General features: G+C 30.7%; 1 protein-coding gene across 1 annotated transcript; it reads left to right on the plus strand.

Moving 5' to 3' along the window:
* Positions 1–5,368: 5,368 nt before the first annotated feature.
* Positions 5,369–13,462, plus strand: LOC101495557 (DNA topoisomerase 2). The gene is made up of 19 exons (XM_004499855.4): positions 5,369–6,055; positions 6,871–7,163; positions 7,258–7,324; positions 7,415–7,685; positions 7,770–7,969; positions 8,075–8,284; positions 8,460–8,573; positions 8,656–8,766; positions 8,858–9,022; positions 9,118–9,459; positions 9,547–9,680; positions 10,466–10,814; positions 10,913–11,099; positions 11,213–11,262; positions 11,353–11,796; positions 11,892–12,063; positions 12,176–12,234; positions 12,318–12,396; positions 12,512–13,462. Exons 1-19 carry the CDS (start codon positions 5,516–5,518, stop codon positions 13,141–13,143), a joined length of 4,419 nt encoding a protein of 1,472 aa, XP_004499912.1. The 5' UTR covers positions 5,369–5,515; the 3' UTR covers positions 13,144–13,462.
* Positions 13,463–21,156: the final 7,694 nt, after the last annotated feature.

The following is a 21,156-nucleotide window of genomic DNA, read 5'->3' on the forward strand; positions in this document are numbered from 1 at the left end:
ATTCTTCCACAAACTTCAACTTATCATAGTGTGTAGAATGAATGACACCAATTCCGAAGCATCCTTGCAATGTTTTTTTCCGACACACCATTCTCAATAAGCAATATGATGTTACATGGCACAAGTCTGGATCCAAAGAATTTTGGATGGTGAATTGCACAAGCAATAGCGTCCTTGTCAGATTGCAAGAATCTATAAACCAATTCATAGGTTGGGACTATGTGATTATCAAGGCTTACAGACAAGACCAAGGGATTCTTACTCACAAAGTCAACAATTTCTTTGTAAATTTTCTCATAATTTGTGATTTGAATATGAAGAAATTATAGTTAAATATGAAGATTATTGAGTTTTTATTAAAAAATATTGGAGTTGAAGATGAAAATTATTGAGTTTTTATTATATAATTAGTTTATTAATTAATTAATTAGTTTTAAATTTTTATTATCAACTATCACGTAATCATTATTCCTCAAACCGTTGTAGCTTAAGAATATTTTGTTTTTTCTTTGAATTTCTAGAAGCAAGCCGCAACGAGAAAGGCGAGTGATTCGGAAGCATGCCTCGATAAATGCACCACCGAAGCCGAAGGGTAAAATGAGGACCATGCTAGTGTAGATACCATCTTATCAAGGTGAGCCTTATTATTAGAAACTACTTCCTCATTATTATGTCAAGTAAATATATCACCCTGAAATCCTAAGTCATAAAGATTATGATTTTGATGAGTGTTCTGAAACATTTAAATTATATGAGTTACCGAAATTTCCACCTTCCTTCTCATCTTGTGAAAGAATTATATTGAATCCCCCTTATCAGTGTTTTTACACCAATACTAATTGGTCAATTAATTCACACGATTTATGTTTCATTTGAGACTCCAAAAAATTGTACACCCCTGTCAACCTCTATTTCTCATCTCCATCATCCATAACAATTAAGACATCAATATGGTTAGGAGAAAAAGATAATACCTCCACCTCAAAACTTTCCGTCCAAAATATTGCAAGATCACCGACATGTTTTTTACCTTCTCATGCTCAACCAACAACAACAACCCCGCAAAACTATGTAAATTTCAAAACTTATTCATCTAAAAAAAATTCTTAGTATTTGGGAGGAATACGCGTGTGGGATCTTTATCTCATAAAAGCTTTTTGAACACTATAATTGTCCATCGGTTTTCAAGCTCACGACAATTCCAAGTTATGCAACACAATGTCTTCAATAGCCACAAAAATTTCTTATTGAAAGTAAAATACAAGACTCCTTATTGAAAGGGAAAACAAAACCTCCTTATTAAAAACAAAACCTCTTTGTTGTGTACGGTTTTTATAATAAATTATAATTAGTGTATTATAATTTTTATCATTTTTATTTAAAAGATATAAAAAAATATTAATTTTAATTAATTGATTAATTACAAATATATATCTTGCATATGATTATATATGTCCCTCCAAAAAATATGATTATATATGTCAAAAAATGGTGAGATTATAGAAAATTTAATATAACAAGACATATTCGGTTGATTAGTCACATTTGCTTATAATTAAGTCCAACAAATCTAATATTTTTTGCTTATAATTAAGTACCACGTGCATCTTAAAACTTAACTATTTGTTTTGTCTTGTTTTTATAAACCAATACATCAAGTCATCAAGTGAGTCATAAGAACAAATATCATGTGAACTTCTACTTCACAAACATAATGTTAGTTATTAGTTTTGTTTTGAATACAATTATTATTGTAAAAGTAATTTTAACTATAATCATAATTGATGTTTTAATGATAACAAAACTAATAAAAACTAATTAGTCTCTAAATATATTTGTTAGTGTGTAGATTAAGTTAGAATATATAAGATTTATAGTAATGACTGTCTATTTTAAGGTATCATATTGTGAGTAAGTTAAATATAATAATCTGAATGTTAATTACCACAAAAGATATTATCACCTAATGCACGAGCAGATATATTTACTAACAAAGCAAGTCACCATATATATAGCAATAAGAAACATTACTACAAACATTTGATAATCTACAATTTGAGTCAAAGCGTTAAAAGACAAGGATATATAAGTCAATGAATGATTCTCTTATCGCAAAAGAAAAGAACACAAATTGGCTGTCTGTTTTGACAAAAGTCAACTATGAGTCAAGACTTTTTATTGATCATCTGATTCGAATAGCAATAATAACATCTGAATCAAGCATTTGAAGAAGTCAATGTTTGATAAAAGTCAAATCCTCTAATGAAGTAAAAGACTTTGGAATGACTATGAAGTAATAGTTCCTGTGGTGGAACTGTCATTTGGAAAAGTCATTAGCTCTGGTCAATAGATCTACATTTAAGAATGACTTAAGTTATTGATATTCGTCTCAAGACAAAATTCTAAGTAAAAGGATTTTGTTCACTTGATGATGTGTCATCAAAACATGAAAAATGATTTAAATCATATGGTTACGATAATACAACTATCTATATGGTACAACAACAATCTCAAGATCCCTAACAACACTATTTCTAATTAATATGTTTTTCAGTATTTAAATAGAAACATTTTTAAATAGAAGACCGATTGGTTATTAAATTTGATTTAATGATGTTCGATCGATAACTAGTTATTATGTAGAACAATAATCCACAAAGTTGATAATTGCGACAATCATCATAATCTCAATGATCTTCATCATTCAAAAATAAATTATCCAATTATGAATATCTTGAGGATAAGAATTTGATACAAGAAAAGAACATTTCAAAATGATTAATGTATAAAAAGAAAAAGGAAATATTCATAGTTGAATTATGAAAAAGCCATGAACACATTTTGAAAAAACCATAAATACATCAAAATAAAATAATGAATGGAAAAACCTATTTGTTAAGAGTTATTAGAAAGGCTAAATACACCATGTACAAGAAAATATTAAATTGATCATTTCCCTTTTTTTTTTTTTGTATCAAGTTAGTTTTTTATATTTTTAAAAGTTACAATGTTGAACTATTTTTAGTTTTAACCTCATTTCAATCATTTTTAGTTAGAGATTTTTTAAATGGCCCTATAAGTTTTGTTATCAATCATATATAGAACAACATAATAAATATTCATGTGATTTTATAACATAGATTGAGAGGATTTTACGTGTAATTTCACGAACTATAAAATCTCTCTCACTCAAATTCTCTCTAGTTTAATAATTTTTCTAAAATTTGAGTAAGAGTTTACGTTTTTATGATTATTACAATTAAAATCCTTTAAGAATTACAGGTGTTTATTAAAAAAATTGGGGAAATTTTGGATTTTAATTTTGCAGGTTTGAAATTAGGATAATTGATGTAAACATTTATAAACATAAATGATAAACTTGCAAAAAAGAGGATACATGACCAAAATGTTATTTTCATGTAACTTCAAAGATCATGGGGTGGTCCTTAAGCCCTAACTCAACTGGTAAATGTCAATATTCTTAGGTTGGATATCTTGTCCCACAATTTACCAGTTGAAATATTTGAAATTTACCTCACAGTTTTTATCCACTTGAATTGATATAAGATTTAAATTGTATTATCCTTTCAATGAGAGTTAAACATTCGAAGAAAGATTATGTGTCAACTCAAGCACATACTTGAATAAATGTATCCAAGCTCGATAATGATATCAACTCTTTAACTTAAAAATGAACCTAAAGAGGTGAAATAATACTTGAAATCCTCAACAACAATTGTTTGAATGTTGAAAGACTAAAAAGATTTTTAGTGGTATAGCTTGGAGAGGCAGGGAAAAGCATGCTCGTAGCTTGAAGAGGCAAAACAAAAAATACTTTTATGCTATTGATTTAATAGTGAATTAAGTCATCGACTATATTGAGATGAGGGGAAAATTAGATGTAACAACAATTGATACCTAGTATAAAAATACATGTGTCGCTTCCCTAACTGAACTCAGTTATTTGATTTAAATTTCTTATGATTCAACTTTCTTTTACTCAAATTGATTTGCAATAATAAGTTGAACGTTTTGATAAAGAATACATCTTTCTATTTAACAATAAAATTTGATTTTCAAAAATGGTCAACATAATTCAAACACTCAATCTCTTGTATTTTCCAGCACCATCAATTATAATTTTCGGATATAGATTTAACTTGCAATTCATATCAAACTTTTCTAATAAAATCCAAGTAAACCACTGAATTCATTATTGATTTTGTAACCAAAATGGTCTCTAAAATTATATATATTTTAAATATGTCCCTGACTCTATCAAATGATATTCACATTCGTTGTTCTATTAATCTTCGTTGATTAACACCATTTTATTAGGAGATCAAAATTAATAGTAAGTGGTTAAATAGAGATGTAATTAATAATAAAGGATTAAATAGAGACACCAATTTGACAATTTATATATATGGTGTTTAACATAAAGATGAATGTGAATATATTATTCGAGATCATCTTACAAAGTCAATGATAAATTTCATAATTTATTTAGACAAAACTTAAGTGTATGTTTTTATATGTTTTTGGTGTAATACTTAACTTAAAACACATTTTGTAATTAAAATAAATTTTTAGAAAATTATCTGTGAAAAAAATTAAAGTATTATGAATATTTTAAATCAAAAACAAACACCAAAAACACTTTTTTGTTCTTTACTATTAACATTACTCAAAAAAATTCACAATTAATTTTCTCGAGAATGTGCATAGCTCAAATATTCACCCATATCCGGTAGATGCTCCAACCCAAACTTGTCATTCACCTTTTTATTTTATTAATTTCACAATGTAAATCACAAAAGTAATAATTCTACCATTTATATATTTTTTTATAACAATTAGATCTTTTAAGTTGTTAAGCTACTTTTATGGTTTTATATGTGTAGGGATAATCTGACCAACCCAATCTGAAGCGTTTCATAAAAATGATTTGGGTCGAGTAAATCAGTGAAATTGATTACAAAAATGAACAAAATATTTAAAAAATTGGGTTTTAAATGAAATTATATCAAACTTATTTTATTTATGTGAACTATTTTTTAAAATTTACATAGATACTATCAAATGATATAGATCTCACACATTAAAAAAATCCATGTAAATTTTAACTAATAAAAAAATACATTAAAAATTATTAATTAAAGACTGTGTTCTGAAAGTGTTATTAAAAACAAAAATTTGAACTTTAATTAGACACAGAAAAACGTCACTTTCCTTGATCAGTCAAACGAATCACCCACCGCTGAAACCCAAACCCGAATACCAAATTAACCCTTATTCAAATTTCAAACTCCCGCTTCTAACCCTCTATTCAAAATTCAAACACCAAAACAACCGTTAGATCCTTCCATCCTCTCTATTCAATTCAAATTAATAAATCAAACCCTTCCATTCATTTCACAATTCATCACACACACTCTCTCGTCTCGTTTCTCATTTCTCTCAAACAAACACCACCGACGACACTACCTCCGTGTCAAGCACCACAACCACCGCCATGGAGAAACGACCTCTCCAAACAAGCAACGCCACCAACATTCCTTCGAAAACAATCGAAGAAATGTACCAAAAGAAAACGCAGCTAGAACACATTCTCCTCCGTCCAGATACCTACGTCGGTTCTATTGAAAAACACACTCAAAATCTCTGGATTTACGAAAACGACGAAATGGTTCACCGTTCAATCTCATACGTTCCTGGACTCTACAAAATCTTCGACGAGATTCTCGTCAACGCAGCGGATAACAAACAGAGAGATCCGTCAATGGATTCGTTGAAAGTTACGATCGATCCGGAGGCGAATACGGTTTCTGTTTACAATAACGGTGACGGTGTTCCGGTTGAGATTCATCAGGAAGAGAAGGTTTATGTTCCGGAGTTGATCTTCGGTCACCTTCTTACTAGTAGTAACTACGATGATAATGTGAAGAAAACTACTGGTGGACGTAATGGTTATGGTGCGAAGCTCACGAATATCTTTTCGACTGAGTTTGTTATCGAGACTGCTGATGGACGTCGTCTGAAGAAGTATAAACAGGTAACGATTTGTTGATTGGTAGATTTTTGTTGTTGAAGGTTTAGGTTCGCTAGGTTTTTTTCATGTTTGCGATGATGAACTGAAATTGAATTTGTTGATTAATGTTCTTATATGGTTTTTTTTATTATGTCAGAAGAAGTATAAAGAGTCGGTGATTAGTTTGATTGTTTCAGTTTTTTCTTGACGATTATGGTGATTTGCTTGTGGGTTGTAGTGGTGGATTTTGCTTTCAAATTTTTATTCGTACATCATTTTTTTTCGTTTTACTTGAACTGAAGTAATTTTTTGATTTAGGTTCCTGCTAGGGTTTTCCATGTTTGAGTTAATGAACTGATATTGATTTTTTTTATATAGCTTCCCACTATTGTTTTTTTAAGTTAAATGAACTGAAATTTTTGTTTATTTGATGATATTTTGTGTTATGCTCAAATTGTGACTGCATTTTGGTTGCTTACAGTACAGTATATTGTCATTGCAGTGTATGTTTCAGTTGAGGTTTTTAATTTTGGTTCTTTCCATGATCCTGATAGGGCTTTTAATTTTCATAAAGGAAATGAACTGAAGTTGTGGTTTATTTGAATATTTTTAATTTGATGTAGATTCTCAGTTTTTGCTATCATTTTTGTCGTAGCAGTTTTTATTTGAATTTTCAGTCTTCGATATATGAAGTTTCTGCTAGTTCTTTTTTTAATGATGATTAGCTGAAGTTTGTGTATGTTCGATGGTTCTATCTTCTCTGTAAAACTTTATGGACCACTTATGAAGCTGTTTGTTGTAATTTATATGATTATTGATTGATTGGTTTTCTTATGAAGGTGTTCTCAAACAATATGGGGAACAAGTCTGAGCCAGTGATTACCAAATGCAAATCTAGTGAAAACTGGACCAAGGTTACCTTTAAGCCTGACTTGGAGAAGTTCAAAATGACCTATCTTGAAGAGGACGTTGTTGCTTTAATGAAAAAGCGTGTGCTGGACATGGCTGGCTGCCTTGGAAAGACTGTTAAGGTTGAACTCAATGGCACCTTGCTTCGTATCAAGTCGTTTCGGGATTATGCCGATTTGTTCATGAAATCTGCTGAGAAGTCCAAACCCACGCCACTGCCAAGGTTTGTATCTATAGATATATTGTTTGAAAACTCAGCATGCGTGTGTGTTTTCCTCTGTTGTTCTATTTAACTTGATTTTGATTGTTGTTATTAGGATTCATGCCAAAGTTGGTGATAGGTGGGAAATTTGTGTGAGTCTAAGTGATGGGCAATTTCAACAGGTGATTAGTTATTTACTGAAGTATACTAGTAACTTGGAGGTTTCATTGATATTAATTTTTGTCTTACACGTTAGTTTTGTTTTTTACCAGGTTAGCTTTGTTAACTCCATTGCTACAATCAAGGGTGGGACTCATGTCGATTACATCACCAATCAGATTACTACCTATGTAATGAATAAAGTAAATAAGAAAAAGAAGGATGCCAATGTGAAAGCTCACAATGTGAAGAATCATTTGTGGGTTTTTGTCAATGCTTTGATTGACAACCCTGCTTTTGATTCTCAAACTAAGGAGACGTTGACAACTAGACCAGCCAGTTTTGGTTCTAAATGCGATGTTCCCGAATCAATTATGAAGGATGGTTCGTAGTGCTTATTTGTTTTGTGTAATGTGATCAATTAACTGGAAATGGCGCTTTACACTCACATGTTGTAAATATTTGCAGTCGAAAAATCTGGAATAGTGGACACCCTCCTATCATGGGCAGATTTTAAGCAAAGTAAAGATTTGAAGAAAACTGATGGAACCAAGACCCAGAGGCTTCGTGGGATTGTAAAGCTTGAGGACGCCAATGATGCTGGTGGAAGGAACTCTGACAAATGTACCTTGATATTGACAGAGGGAGACTCTGCCAAGGCCCTTGCTGTAAGTTGATGTCTATTGTCTATATATCAATTGATGTTTTTTTTAAGTTTTTGGTGTTTACAATATGTAGTCATTTAAATTTGATTTTTTCTTTTCTGTATGAAGATGGCTGGGCTCTCTGTTGTGGGTCGAGACCACTATGGCGTGTTTCCACTGAGGGGCAAAATGCTCAATGTGCGGGAAGCTAGCAGTAAACAGATTATGGATAATGAAGAAATTCAAAATATAAAGAAGATTCTTGGACTGCAGCAAAACAAGGAGTACACAAGCGTGAAGTCTTTGAGATACGGTCATTTGATGATTATGGCTGATCAGGTGAGAGTTAACTCCTTAGTTACTAATTATAGTATATGTTCAATTTCAGTAGAATATTATGACGAGGCACGTGCATCAGTGCATGCGTTATCAATGTTTTCTATATTCAGTGAGTTTTTTTTGTTCCTAATTCATCGAGCTAATAATCGCTTTTATGTAATTATATGCAATTTAGGATCATGATGGCTCTCACATCAAAGGGCTACTGATAAACTTCATTCACGCATTTTGGCCATCGCTGCTAAAGGTTCCATCATTCATGGTAGAATTTACCACTCCGATCATACGGGTAATAAATAATATATTGAGCTCTACATTCTTCTGATTATAACATCATTTTTGGATATAATATCTACATTTTTTCTATGCAGGCTTCTCATTCAAACGGGACCAAATTATCATTTTATTCCATGCCGGAATATGAAGGATGGAGAGAAAGATTGGGGAACAGTGCAAATAGTTGGAAGATAAAGTACTATAAGGTTTGTTGTTGTAAGCATGGAGAATCTACATGGTACGTTTAGAATTTTTTGCTTTCAGTGTTTTCTTATTTTGTTTCTTGTTTTTCTATAGGGGTTGGGTACAAGTACTCCTCAGGAAGGAAGAGAGTACTTTCGAGATCTTGATAAGCACAGAAAAGACTTCATTTGGGAAGATGAGCTTGATGGAAATGCAATCGAGTTAGCTTTCAGTAAGAAAAAAGCTGAAGATAGAAAGACTTGGATTCGAAACTTTGAGGTGTGATGTTTACCAATTGGGGAATCTGCAAACAAAAGTTTATCCTTCTTGGGGTGTATCTGCTAATAAAAGTTTACCATTTTCTGTTGTTGCAGCCTGGTACTTTTCGTGATCATGATGCCAAACTTATTAACTACAAGGACTTTGTTAACAAAGAGCTTATACTGTTCTCTAGGGCGGATCTTCAAAGGTCCATTCCCTCTATGGTTGATGGGCTCAAGCCTGGTCAGAGGAAGATTCTTTTCTGTTCATTTAAGAAAAAGTTGTTCAAAGAAATAAAAGTTGGCCAATTTATTGGTTATGTGTCTGAGCACTCTTGTTACCATCATGGTGAACAAAGTCTTGCTAGCACAATTATTGGAATGGCACAGGATTTTGTTGGCAGCAACAACATCAATCTTCTCAAACCAAACGGTCAATTTGGTACTCGTAACTTGGTAAGATGAACGTGCATATCCTTTGTGGCAATATTCACCTTGTTTCTTTTTAATATTTGTATTTACTGGATACTTTGCTCTTTCCAGGGTGGAAAAGACCATGCAAGTTCTAGATACATCTACACTGAGCTAAGTGCTGTTACTCGGTGCCTCTTTCATGAGGATGATGACAAACTGCTAGATTACTTGAATGAGGATGGGAAATCCATTGAACCAAACTGGTATTGTCTTCTTTCTTTCAATAGGGTTATCTAGTTATATATATATATATATATATTACAAAATACAAAATTAATGATTTGGCTCTAACTTTCCTAAGATTCTACACCTTAATGACCATTACCAAAAAATTTCCCTTGATCTATCTTTTGTTTTGCCGCAGAATTTTCTTTTGATTTTTGTTTACAACAATAAATCATTAAGGGTATCAGCTCCTAAAAAATATCAAAAAGCGTTTTTATCCCATGATTTTGTTTCCATTCAATTTTTAATTCTTCATATTTAATGTGTTTGAAACTCCCTATGCACATGCTAAAATTGAATGGAAAAGGACGGACAACGGCAACACAGAAGTAGGGAAAAATTGGGAATATTTGAAATTAGAAATGAAGGGCATATAAAATAGAATCTCTATGTATTTTTTTTACGAGAAAAGTTAGACATAATCCATGTTGATGGGTGAGTGGTATGGCAGATAAAAAGAAATTGGGGAAACAAAAAAAAATGATGAAGATTAAATTTTTTGGAAATCTTTAAATATTTGATCTATTAAAATATTTATTTTATTGATTGTTTTAGCATTAGGATTAAACAAAATCAATGGATGAGATTTGGTGTTAAACTAAACTTTGACACCAAGGTGTCAATTCATTGTATTCCATATATATGTGTGTCTCTATAGGATAAGCATATTTTTATTAAAAGAAAAATATAGGAAGACCATTGTTCACAACTAAGAAACACCATATACGTAGAACTGATTCAAGTTCTGCTTGTCACTATGCAGGTACATACCAATTATACCTTTGGTTCTTGTCAATGGTAGTGAGGGAATTGGGACAGGTTGGAGTTCTTACATTCCCAACTATAACCCACGGGAAATTATTGCCAATGTGAGGCGTTTGTTGAATGGTGAGGCAATGGTGCCAATGGATCCATGGTACAGAGGATTCAGAGGAACAATTGAGAAAAGTGCCAAGGAAGGTGGGTATATAGTCAATGGCTCAGTGATGGAAATAGATGAACAAACTTTTAGAATCACTGAGCTTCCCATTCGGAAGTGGACTCAGGATTATAAACAATTCCTTGAGTCCGTAACAGATGGGGCGCCAAATGTGAAGGATCCTCTCATTGAGGTATTATTTCCTTAACATTGAAATTTTTATCCTCTGATCCTCTAGTAGGTTAGTTTCTGACTTTTAAAAATTTCATTTGAAATTTTTCTATGATGTAGGATTTTAGGCAAAATGGAGATGATGCAATCGTAGACATCGAAGTCAAGATGAAGCTAGACAAAATTGCTACGATAATGCAAGAAGGACTATTCAAGAAATTTAAATTGAGTAGCACTATCAGTACTAGCAATATGCATCTTTTTGATGCTGAAGGAAAAATCAAGAAATTTGACACTCCAGAACAAAGTATAAATTCTCAATATGAGTGCTTATAAATTTGCCATCATAGTTGTTTTGATTCACATGTAATGTTTTTCACATTATTAAGTCTAACCTACTCACTTTTTGTGCCACTACAGTTCTGGAGGAATTCTTTCCACTTCGTCTGGAGTATTATGAGAAGCGAAAGGTTAGTAACTGAAATATTGTTATGAATCTTTATTTATATGCATATTAATTAATTTGAACTGAAATGCAATTTGTGTATGTATGCATGCAGAAATATATACTGGCCAACCTTGAACGACTTCTGTTGATTTTGGACAACAAAGTCAGGTTTATATTAGGGGTTGTGAGTGGAGAAATTATTGTAAGCAACCGAAAAAAAGCTGATTTGTTGATTGAGTTGAAGAAAAAAGGTTTTACTCCCATGCCGAGGAAAGGAAAATCTGCAGAACCACAAGTAGCAGGGGCAATTGATGACAATTCAGAAGAGCAGGAAGATGAACAGGATACTGTATCTCGGCCTGTCAGTGTCGAAGGAGCAACATGGGGTGACTACGAGTATCTTTTATCCTTGCCTATTGGAACTTTGACCCTTGAAAGTGTGCAGAAGCTGCGAGATGAAAAGGCTGAAAAGGAAAAGGAGTTTGAGATTTTGATGGGAACACCAACAACGTCATTGTGGATGAAGGATCTAGATGAGTTCGAAACAAAACTCGATGTAAGTTACTTTACATTCATTATTTCCAATACAACTTAAGAATGTTATGTATTATTATCTCTTAATATTGTTATTATTTTCTCTGTGTATTTCAGGAGCTTGATAACAAAGATGCAGAAGACGAGCGTAAAAGATCAAGCCAAGCAAGTAAAAAGGCTCCCAATGGTTTCGCTAGTAAAGCTGCAAAGAAGCCACCACAACCACGAAAGAATACTAAGAAGGCCAAAACTGTTGAGCCCGAGAATGATAATTCTTCAATGGAAATTGGTAAGCTTGAGTTGCTTTATTATTTACTATTATTACTATTAGTATTATGTGTAATCTTTTAAATTTTAATATCTATTTGGGTGTGAACTCTCTCAATTTGCTGCATCTTCAGAGAATCCTGTTGAAGTTGCAAAACCTAAAGGACGTGCAGTTTCTAAGAACACTCAGAAGGTATGCCAATTGCCAAATTTCTGCATCGCATGTTTTCCTTACAATCATGTTTAGCGCTTACACTTTCATGTGCCTATCATCAGGAAACTGATGATGATATTCTATCTCTTCAAGAGCGTCTCGCTGCATATAACTTTGAATCGTCGGGTGAAAAGTCAGCAGGTAAATATTTTTATGCTGAAATAGTTAAATGTTCTGAATCTTCAAAGTATTTTTTGCTAGTATATAGTCCTGTGGTTAACCATGCAAGTACTGATGATGGTGTTTTCATCCACAGCCATGGAAACTGAAGAACCCGCCGTGCCTGCTGCGAAGAAACCGATTAACCGAAGGGGTGGTGTGAAAAAGAAGTCAAGTACCATAGTGTTGGACGAATCAGATAGTGATAATGATGTTAACAATATTGATGATGATGACGACTTCGAAGTTCAACAGAAGGCTGCTCCTGCTCCGGAAGCTGGTAAAAAGAAAGGAGGAGGGAGAAAGCCTGCTGCTCAAAATACCAAGAAGGCGGCGGCACCTGCAGCCCCGAAGAAAAGAAATGTAGGTGGCAAACAAACAATGGGTCAAAAATTATTAACTGATATGTTACAGCCAGCTGAAGGCACAGGTACATCACCAGAGAAGAAAGTGAGGAAGATGAGGGAGTCTCCTTTCAACAAGAAAAGTGGTTCTATTTTGGGGAGGGCTGCTAACAAGGATATTAGTCCAATTGCAGATTTGTCTGCAGGTTCTGCGTCTAACTCTCCTGCAGATGATGATGTTGTTGAGATTGCACCACAGCCAACAAGAGCTAGACCTCAGAGAGCCAATCGTACTCAAAAGACATATGTTTTGAGTGAAACTGAGAGTGACAATGATTCTGATGATGATGCTGAGTTATCTGATTTTGATGAAGATGAAGATTAGACTGTTCCTTAAATGGTATTACAATGTTGGTGAAGCTTGCATTAGTGAAACTTGATGGGGGCTGCATTATTCTGTAAAAAATTGATCTGTGTCTTGCAGATTTTCGTTTTAGTTTGTTTTCTGACTCTAGACATGAATGCAGTTAGTTAGCATTAAAGAAACAGATTTATGACTCTAGCCATCTTTCTTCTTAACCCTTAGCTTTGATGGTTTCTTGACTTTGATGCATATTGCTCTTATTTTATCATCATTACAGTTGTATGTAAATTCAAATTTCGAATGTAGGAACCTTATTGGTGGAAACATTCTCCTTTCATCCTGACAAGTTTTGATTTGATTTATTGTCATTTATAAAAAATTAGATTATTGCTATTTAAAAGATTTGCATACTATTTTGAACTCCATTTTATAGTTTTTTCTTCTTCTGATGTTGTATCAAATTATTCCTACCTATCAAGTTCATGTCTTTTCCAATTCCTAAACATTGCCTTTTTCAATTAATCAAGGGTACCTGCATCATAAATTTTCTTATTCAACCTATAGAATGTGAACACCCTCCTCCCCGCTCATCCATGACATCAATAATGTGTGCATTGTCCATTCCTCTCAATATGAAGAGCTAGCTTTCTAGTCTATAACGTAACCACTGGTATCTATCACATTCATTCGATCATTGGGTTGCCAACATGATGCTGACGAAATCTGTGCACATGCTTGGGTTGATTTTTTAGCAGCTTATTCAACTCCAGTGACATAAGTTGCAATAACTCAAATTGTGAAACATCGATTAACTTAGCTTCAACATCATAATTTGCCTCCATATTTTGTTCTATACTAAATCTTTTCTATGTTATAACACCAGATACCTAATCTACTGAAAACATTTACAATTTATGAAGCAACCAATGTTGGTTGTTGTTTTGCCTGGTGACATTTAGTGAAGTTGAGATATGTTTCCACCATTTTTTTTTCAGTTATCAGTCTTAACATTTGCATATATAAATCATCAATATTGTGAAGGGAAGCCTAAATCTAACACCCCTAAAAAGTGGTTGTGAACTTCTCTACTCCTTCAACACATCCTTTAAATCCTTCTTATATATATATATATCATATTATTTTAATGGGTGGATTATCTATTTCTAATTAAGCATCATTTGCACTTTTCTGAATCATTACCTGTATGTATATATATATCACATTAACATATTAGTTTTCTATTTCCATGTTGCTATGTATGTGTCTACATCTACAATACACACTACCTATATCCATCTTTCTATCTAAATCTTGTTATCTGACATAACAGAAAAATCTTCATCTAATTCATCTATTTCCCCTTTAAGTCTACGTTGTTGAATAATGAACACAGAAACGGTCATTGAAAAATCAAGTCATGAAAGAACATCCCCTATAGGTTCAAGTTCAGGACACTGTTTCAGACTCACTTGATTTGTTTATTTTATTTTAAGAGTCTTAATTTTTTTTCTTTTTCTTTATGAATCTTGATTTGTTTCTTTAGTTATGTTACAACACATGTTTCAAAATAATTAATAACTTCTATTTAGTTTAACGGTACTAAAAATTATAGTCCCTATAGATTTAATATTGTTACTACTCACATTAAATTTTGGTGCCCTAAGAAGAACAAAGCTAGATTAAAAAAATTAGATTATATTATCAAATTTTGATAAACACTTTCATTAAACAAAACAAACAAACGTTACTATGCACCACAACCATGATTTTGGAGAAAATAAAGTGGTGGACAGTCTGCACAGGGCACAAACATAAAAATAAACACATCATCTTGTTAAGAATTAGTATCCAACTACCATTGAACAAAAACAAATCATGCTCACACTCATGTAAAACAATTAACACAATTTTTCATAAAATGTTCGAAAAATCACAATTACCAAATACATAGTAACAAAAAAAAAGGTAACCCCTTATTCAATTTTACTAGTGGGCATTTTATACCTACACAAAGGACAAGAATTTCCTACTTCCAACCAATCACGAATACAATTCATATGAAACATGTGCAAACATGGCATTCGAACACAAACATTAAAATCTTCAAAACAAATTGGACATTTTCCAACTTCTTCAACTTTCACCATCTCCAACTCCTCAATACATGACTTAGCCGCTGGAACCAACCCATTATTTTCTTCTTCTTCAACTTCCATTTCATCTTCAAAACTAACACTCTCTTCGTCTTCTTCATCTTTGATTTCGTAATCGTCGTCTTCATCACTTTCATCTTCACTAGCCCTTGTAACAACAAAATCGACTCGAATTGGAAAAACCCTTTGGTTTTTGTTTTTCTTTGACCTTCTAACCATATCATTAGCACATTCCAAGATATTCGCCACAACCAACCTAAAAGCATCTTGAGGAACATTAATTTTAGAAAGCCATGTAATAATAGTAGATTCTTGCATTATTTTATTATCCATGGAGACATTTGAAAAAGTGTGAACATCAGTATCACAAAAAGTTTGAAACTTTCTAGCATTTAATACATACATATTTGTGTACTCAAACTCTATATTGAAGTAATTGCAATTGGGACATGATGATGAAATAATTTTTGTAATGTCATCGGTGGAATAAATATTAGGGTATGCTTTGCAATAGTAATCATCCATGATGAATTGGAAAAAATGAATAACAAGAGGTTGTTAGGTTTTTTTCTCTAGAACAATGAGTTTAATCGGTTTTGCGCTAGAACGATGAGTATAATTATAATTGATGAAGGATGAATGTAATCGGCGATGAGTGTAATGTTTTGCTAGAATGATGAGCGTAACGGTTATTACAGGGTTTCTATATTCTTTTTACCGTATAAACTGTTTTTATATTGAAATAATCAAGGAGAAAAAATTGTAAATCAAATCAATTAAAATCGTGAATCTTGGATCCGCGTCATTATTACAGGATTTTTTTTAAAATAAAAATAATCAAGTTTGGAAACGTATCATTGTTACAAGATTTGTTTTAAATAAAAATAATTTTTGCTTTAAATAATTAAAAAATTAATTTTTAGAAATTTAATTTTTTTTAATTTCTATTTGCTTACTATTACAAAAATAATTTTATTGAATTTTTTTTTAAAAAAATGTTTTTTTTAAATGAGTTTTTTTAATATACAATTTTATAAGTGAATTTTTTAAACTACAAAATTGCCATATAGGACATTAAAATGATTTTTATGAACACATGTTTGTTTGAAAAAAAAATATTAAATACATATTTTACTAGATACAAATGTTATCTCCCTCCCTCTAACCTCTATCTACTATCTCTCTCACCCTCTACTATCTCATGTTTCTCTACCTCTCCTTTTTATTCCAAGTAAATAAATGAATTTAGACTACTTATTTCATAATTTTAGGATCCTCCTAAAAAATAAATAATATAAATAAATCATCACAAAAATATGCAACTAATAGATTTTAGATGTGCTATTCTAATCTTAAAAATTGGGCCACCGATAAAAAATGTGCAATTTTAATAATTAAAAAATGTACATGATGTACATATATATTAGACTCAAATATACATTTGACAATACAACAATCACAATTCTAATTACCACTCTAAGAATTTTTTGCATCTTTTTTAATTGTCATTCTAATTGATATTTAAGTCAGCACAAATACTAAATCACATTTTTAAAACACTAAGGGTCTGTTTGAAATACTTTTGCATTTTAGTTTTTAAAAATTGTTGTATAAATTTGATTTTAAAAATTGTTTTAAAGAATAGAATTAAAGAAAAAATTTGTTTGAGATATTTGTTTTTAAAAACAATTTTGGAGATGAGAAAAAGAAAAAACCTATTTGACCACAAAAAAACAAAAAATTCACCATCACACCTAAACCAATGTAAATATAGAAGAGGAAAAATAGAAGAGTGCGTGAAAAATAATAAAAATATAGAAGAGAAAGTTTCATGTAATTACACAAATACCATTAATGAAAACTCTATCTTCTCCGTATGTTTTTAAAACTTAAAAATAGAAAAGAAAAACATCTAAAAGATGTTTTTGTTTTTTCCTTTTTAAAACAGAAAATTAAAACAGTTTTGCAAAGCTATTGAATATAAAAATCCTTAACAAATAAGTTTTTATTTTCTTTTTATTTTAAAATTAAAATACAGTTTTTAAAAACTGTATCAAACAAGTCCTAAATCACGATAAACTAAATTTTCTAACTCGTCGTAATTTCATTATCCATAGCCACCAAGTCATAGTTTTATTATTCATATTCAGTAATCAAATGCACTATAACAAAACAATTGAAATATTTTAAATTAAATTAATTTAATCTATTTCGTAGACACAATTTAAAATTGATTAATGTACATACTTATCAAAAAGAAATAAATAAACTCAAGAAAAAAAAATCGTTTAATAATGTAAAGATAAAAATTAAAAAGAGGAGATAAACTTACTTGATGAAAAGGTATATAAGAGTATCACATAAAGAGAAAAACAACCATGAAAATGATGCATGATGGAAAAAATAGGTGTTTTTTAAATTTGTGTTATCCTTCTCTCTCATCCATTGTCATAACGAAAAAGTTATACTCCAATATCATATCTTATATCTAATACTGATTTTTTTTTTTTAATTTGAATAAATTATACTCCAACTTGAATAAATTTATTTGATGCATGTCAAATGTATTTGTAAGAAAAAGTAAATTTATTTTCTTGAAGGATAGACAAAAAAAAAGTTTTATTTGCTTGACATTATTTCTAGAATTAATTCAAAACAAACCTTTATTAAGTACTTCATTGATTTGAATTTCAACGATGATTTTCAAGTGTTGATTATATTTAAATAGTAAGTCTTCATTAATTTGATTTGTTTGAGTTAAAATAAAAATGATTTTTATTTTAAATAATTTAGAGATTACTTTTTATAAATTTAAAATTTTTTTTACTCGTTTATTACTATTATAAAAATATTTTTTTAACGAAAATGATGTTTAACCTGCTTGTATATAATTTTGTAAAAGTGATTTTTTATACTACAAAGCTACTCTAAAGGATATAAAAAATGATATTCAAGAAAACAGGTTTGTTTGAGAAAATATTTTTTAAATATATGATTTTTCTAGAAACACCTATTTCTCTCTACTTTTTATGCATATCTATCTCTCTCTCTCTCTCCCTCTAATCTCTATCTACTATCTCCTTCACTCTCTACTCTCTCATGTCTCTCTACCTCTCTTTTCTATCTCAAACAAATCAATGAATTTAGGTTCTCAATTTCATAATTTTTGAATCTTGTGAATAATAAACATATAAATAAACCATCACAAAAAATATGCATGTAATAGATTTTGGTGCCCATGTCTTAAATATTGGATCCTAATAAAAAAATGCAAGTTTAATAATTAAAAAAATTGAAAAAATAAATTTTAGTCCTTATATACATATCATTCTACATGATACTCTACCTATACCAATTTACATGATGTACATATATATTAGACTCAAATATATATATTTCAGCAACAATTCTAGTCATCAAATACACTGATTATAGAACCAAGTTTACAGCCAGATATACTTACACCACAATTTTTAACATAAATATTTGTTTCTTATAAAATTTGAATACTTCCATCCATTCAATCATATTTATATGTAAAAGTTTTTTTTAAAAATATGTCAGATCACAATGGATGAAAGAGGAAATGCAGGGCAATTTCAGATTTTTGAAAAAAAAGAGTAGAGTAATTACATCATTTTATCTAACTCTTGAGTTAGGTTTATATTTTTTAATTTTGTGTCATTTTTCTCTCTTATATATCTAATAAGATAATTATGAGAAGCTATTATTTTTAGTTTTTTATTCTTAGCCAAAAAATAATTTTTTTAACAAAATGATTTTTTTCAAAAATATGAAACAAACATCATTCAAACAATAAAAAATAATTTTTAACTTTAAAAAATAAATTTTTTCATAGAAAAATATGAAATAAACGTACATATTTGTGTACTCAAACTCTATATTGAAATATTGCAATTGAAAAGACAATGGAATGATTTTTGTAGTGTGTTTGGTGGAATAAGTATTAGAGTATGCTTTGCAATAGTAACCATCCATGATGAATTGTGAAAATGAATAACAAGAGATTACTTTTTTTGCTAGAACGATTAGTGTAATAAGTTATTACAAGTTTCTATCCTCTTTTTCCTGTTTGAAATAATTAAAGGAGAAATCTTATTATTACAAGTTTCTATCCTCTTTTTCCTGTTTGAAATAATTAAAGGAGAAATCTTTGGGAACAAAGTACATTAAAACCGTAAATTTTAGATACTCATTGTTGTTACAAGGACTTGTTTTTTAAAATAAAAATAATCAATTTTGGATATGCATCAGTATTATAGGTTTATTTTTTTAAATAAAAATAAATTTTATTTTAAATAATTAAAAGATTAATTTTTAGAATTTTTTTTAAGAATAATTTTTTAATTTCTATTTGCTTACTATTATAAAAATGATAATTTTTTTAAATGATTTTTTTAACTTGTTTGTATACAATTTTATAAGTGAATTTTTTAAATTACAAAGTTGCTATATAGGACATAAAAAATGATTTTCAAGAAAACATGTTTGTATGAATTTTTTTTTTTAAATACATGATTTTTCTCAATACGCACATGTTACTCTCTCCCTCGAATCTTTATTTACTATCTCTCTCACTCTCTACTATATCATGTTTCTCTACATTTTCTTTATATCCCAAGCAAATAAATGAATTTAGGCTATCTATTTCATAATTTTTGAATCCTCCTGAACAATAAACTTGTAAATAAATCATCACAAAAATATACAAGTAATAGATTTTGGATGTCGTATTTTAATCTTAAAAATTGAGTCCTTAATAAAAACATGCAATTTTCATAATTAAAAAAATTATAAAAATAAATTTCAGATTATGTACACATATGCTACCTGATCCTATACTTGTACCAATTTACATTATACTCTACGCATCACAATGAACATGATGTATGTAACAGTCCATTTTTAACAGCGCGAGTGCATTTTTTTTTCCAAAACAAATTCATAAAAACAAAGAAATAAATAAGGAAATACTTTTGGATGAATATTTAAGTCGTAACATAACGACAAAGTCAACAAATATTTACAAGCAGCGGAAATAGTTTTTGAAATAAAAATCCAAAGGGGCTATGAGGCCTATCAGACAGAGCTCATACCCCTGAGGTATTCTCGGCAGACACCTGTACAAAAGCATTGCCCTAAGAATTTTAACTCCCCCATGTCACATCAAAAAGTGGTACATGGACCCATCAAAATAAAAGTTTAGCTGAAAATATTGGTATAGGTACAGTCTTCCAACATATAGTAAATACATCCACAAAAGAAAAACCTCTAGTCCCTATACAACCGTCTAATCTGATCATACTACAAAAAACTATACAACCCGGATGATCTCCACACGCTCCGCAAGATCCTTCTGACACAGTTCGAGTCAGTTGTGTCCAACCTACCTTCCCATCTATAGGGTACTAACCAGTGGGAAGATCCTGGAGGGCAAAGCCCAGATTTGCACAATAATTGTAAAGGTTTCACAATCCATCAACACTTGCACACAAATCCAAACAATCAGACTTAGCAATTATGTCACAATCACAACAACAACTTGAGTTTACACACACAATCATAACATTAAATCAAACATGACTCACGTGCCAAACACCCTAATGCAATGCGTATATGCCAAAATGCATGGACTCGGAATTCCAAACCAAACCCTCCTCGAAGGGGCGTAAATCATAATTGTACCACCTATCACAGGCCAAAGTACTAAATTACTGAGGTGCCACCTATCACGGGTCATCACGATTTACTAAAAACGTAAATCGTAAATGTACCGCCTATCACAGGCCAAAGTACTATTTACCGAGGTGCCACCTATCACGGGTCAACACGATTTACCAAAAATGTGCAGTCTATCACA

This window comes from Cicer arietinum, chromosome 5 (assembly GCF_000331145.2).
Source record: "Cicer arietinum cultivar CDC Frontier isolate Library 1 chromosome 5, Cicar.CDCFrontier_v2.0, whole genome shotgun sequence".
NCBI classification, from domain to species: Eukaryota; Viridiplantae; Streptophyta; class Magnoliopsida; order Fabales; family Fabaceae; genus Cicer; species Cicer arietinum.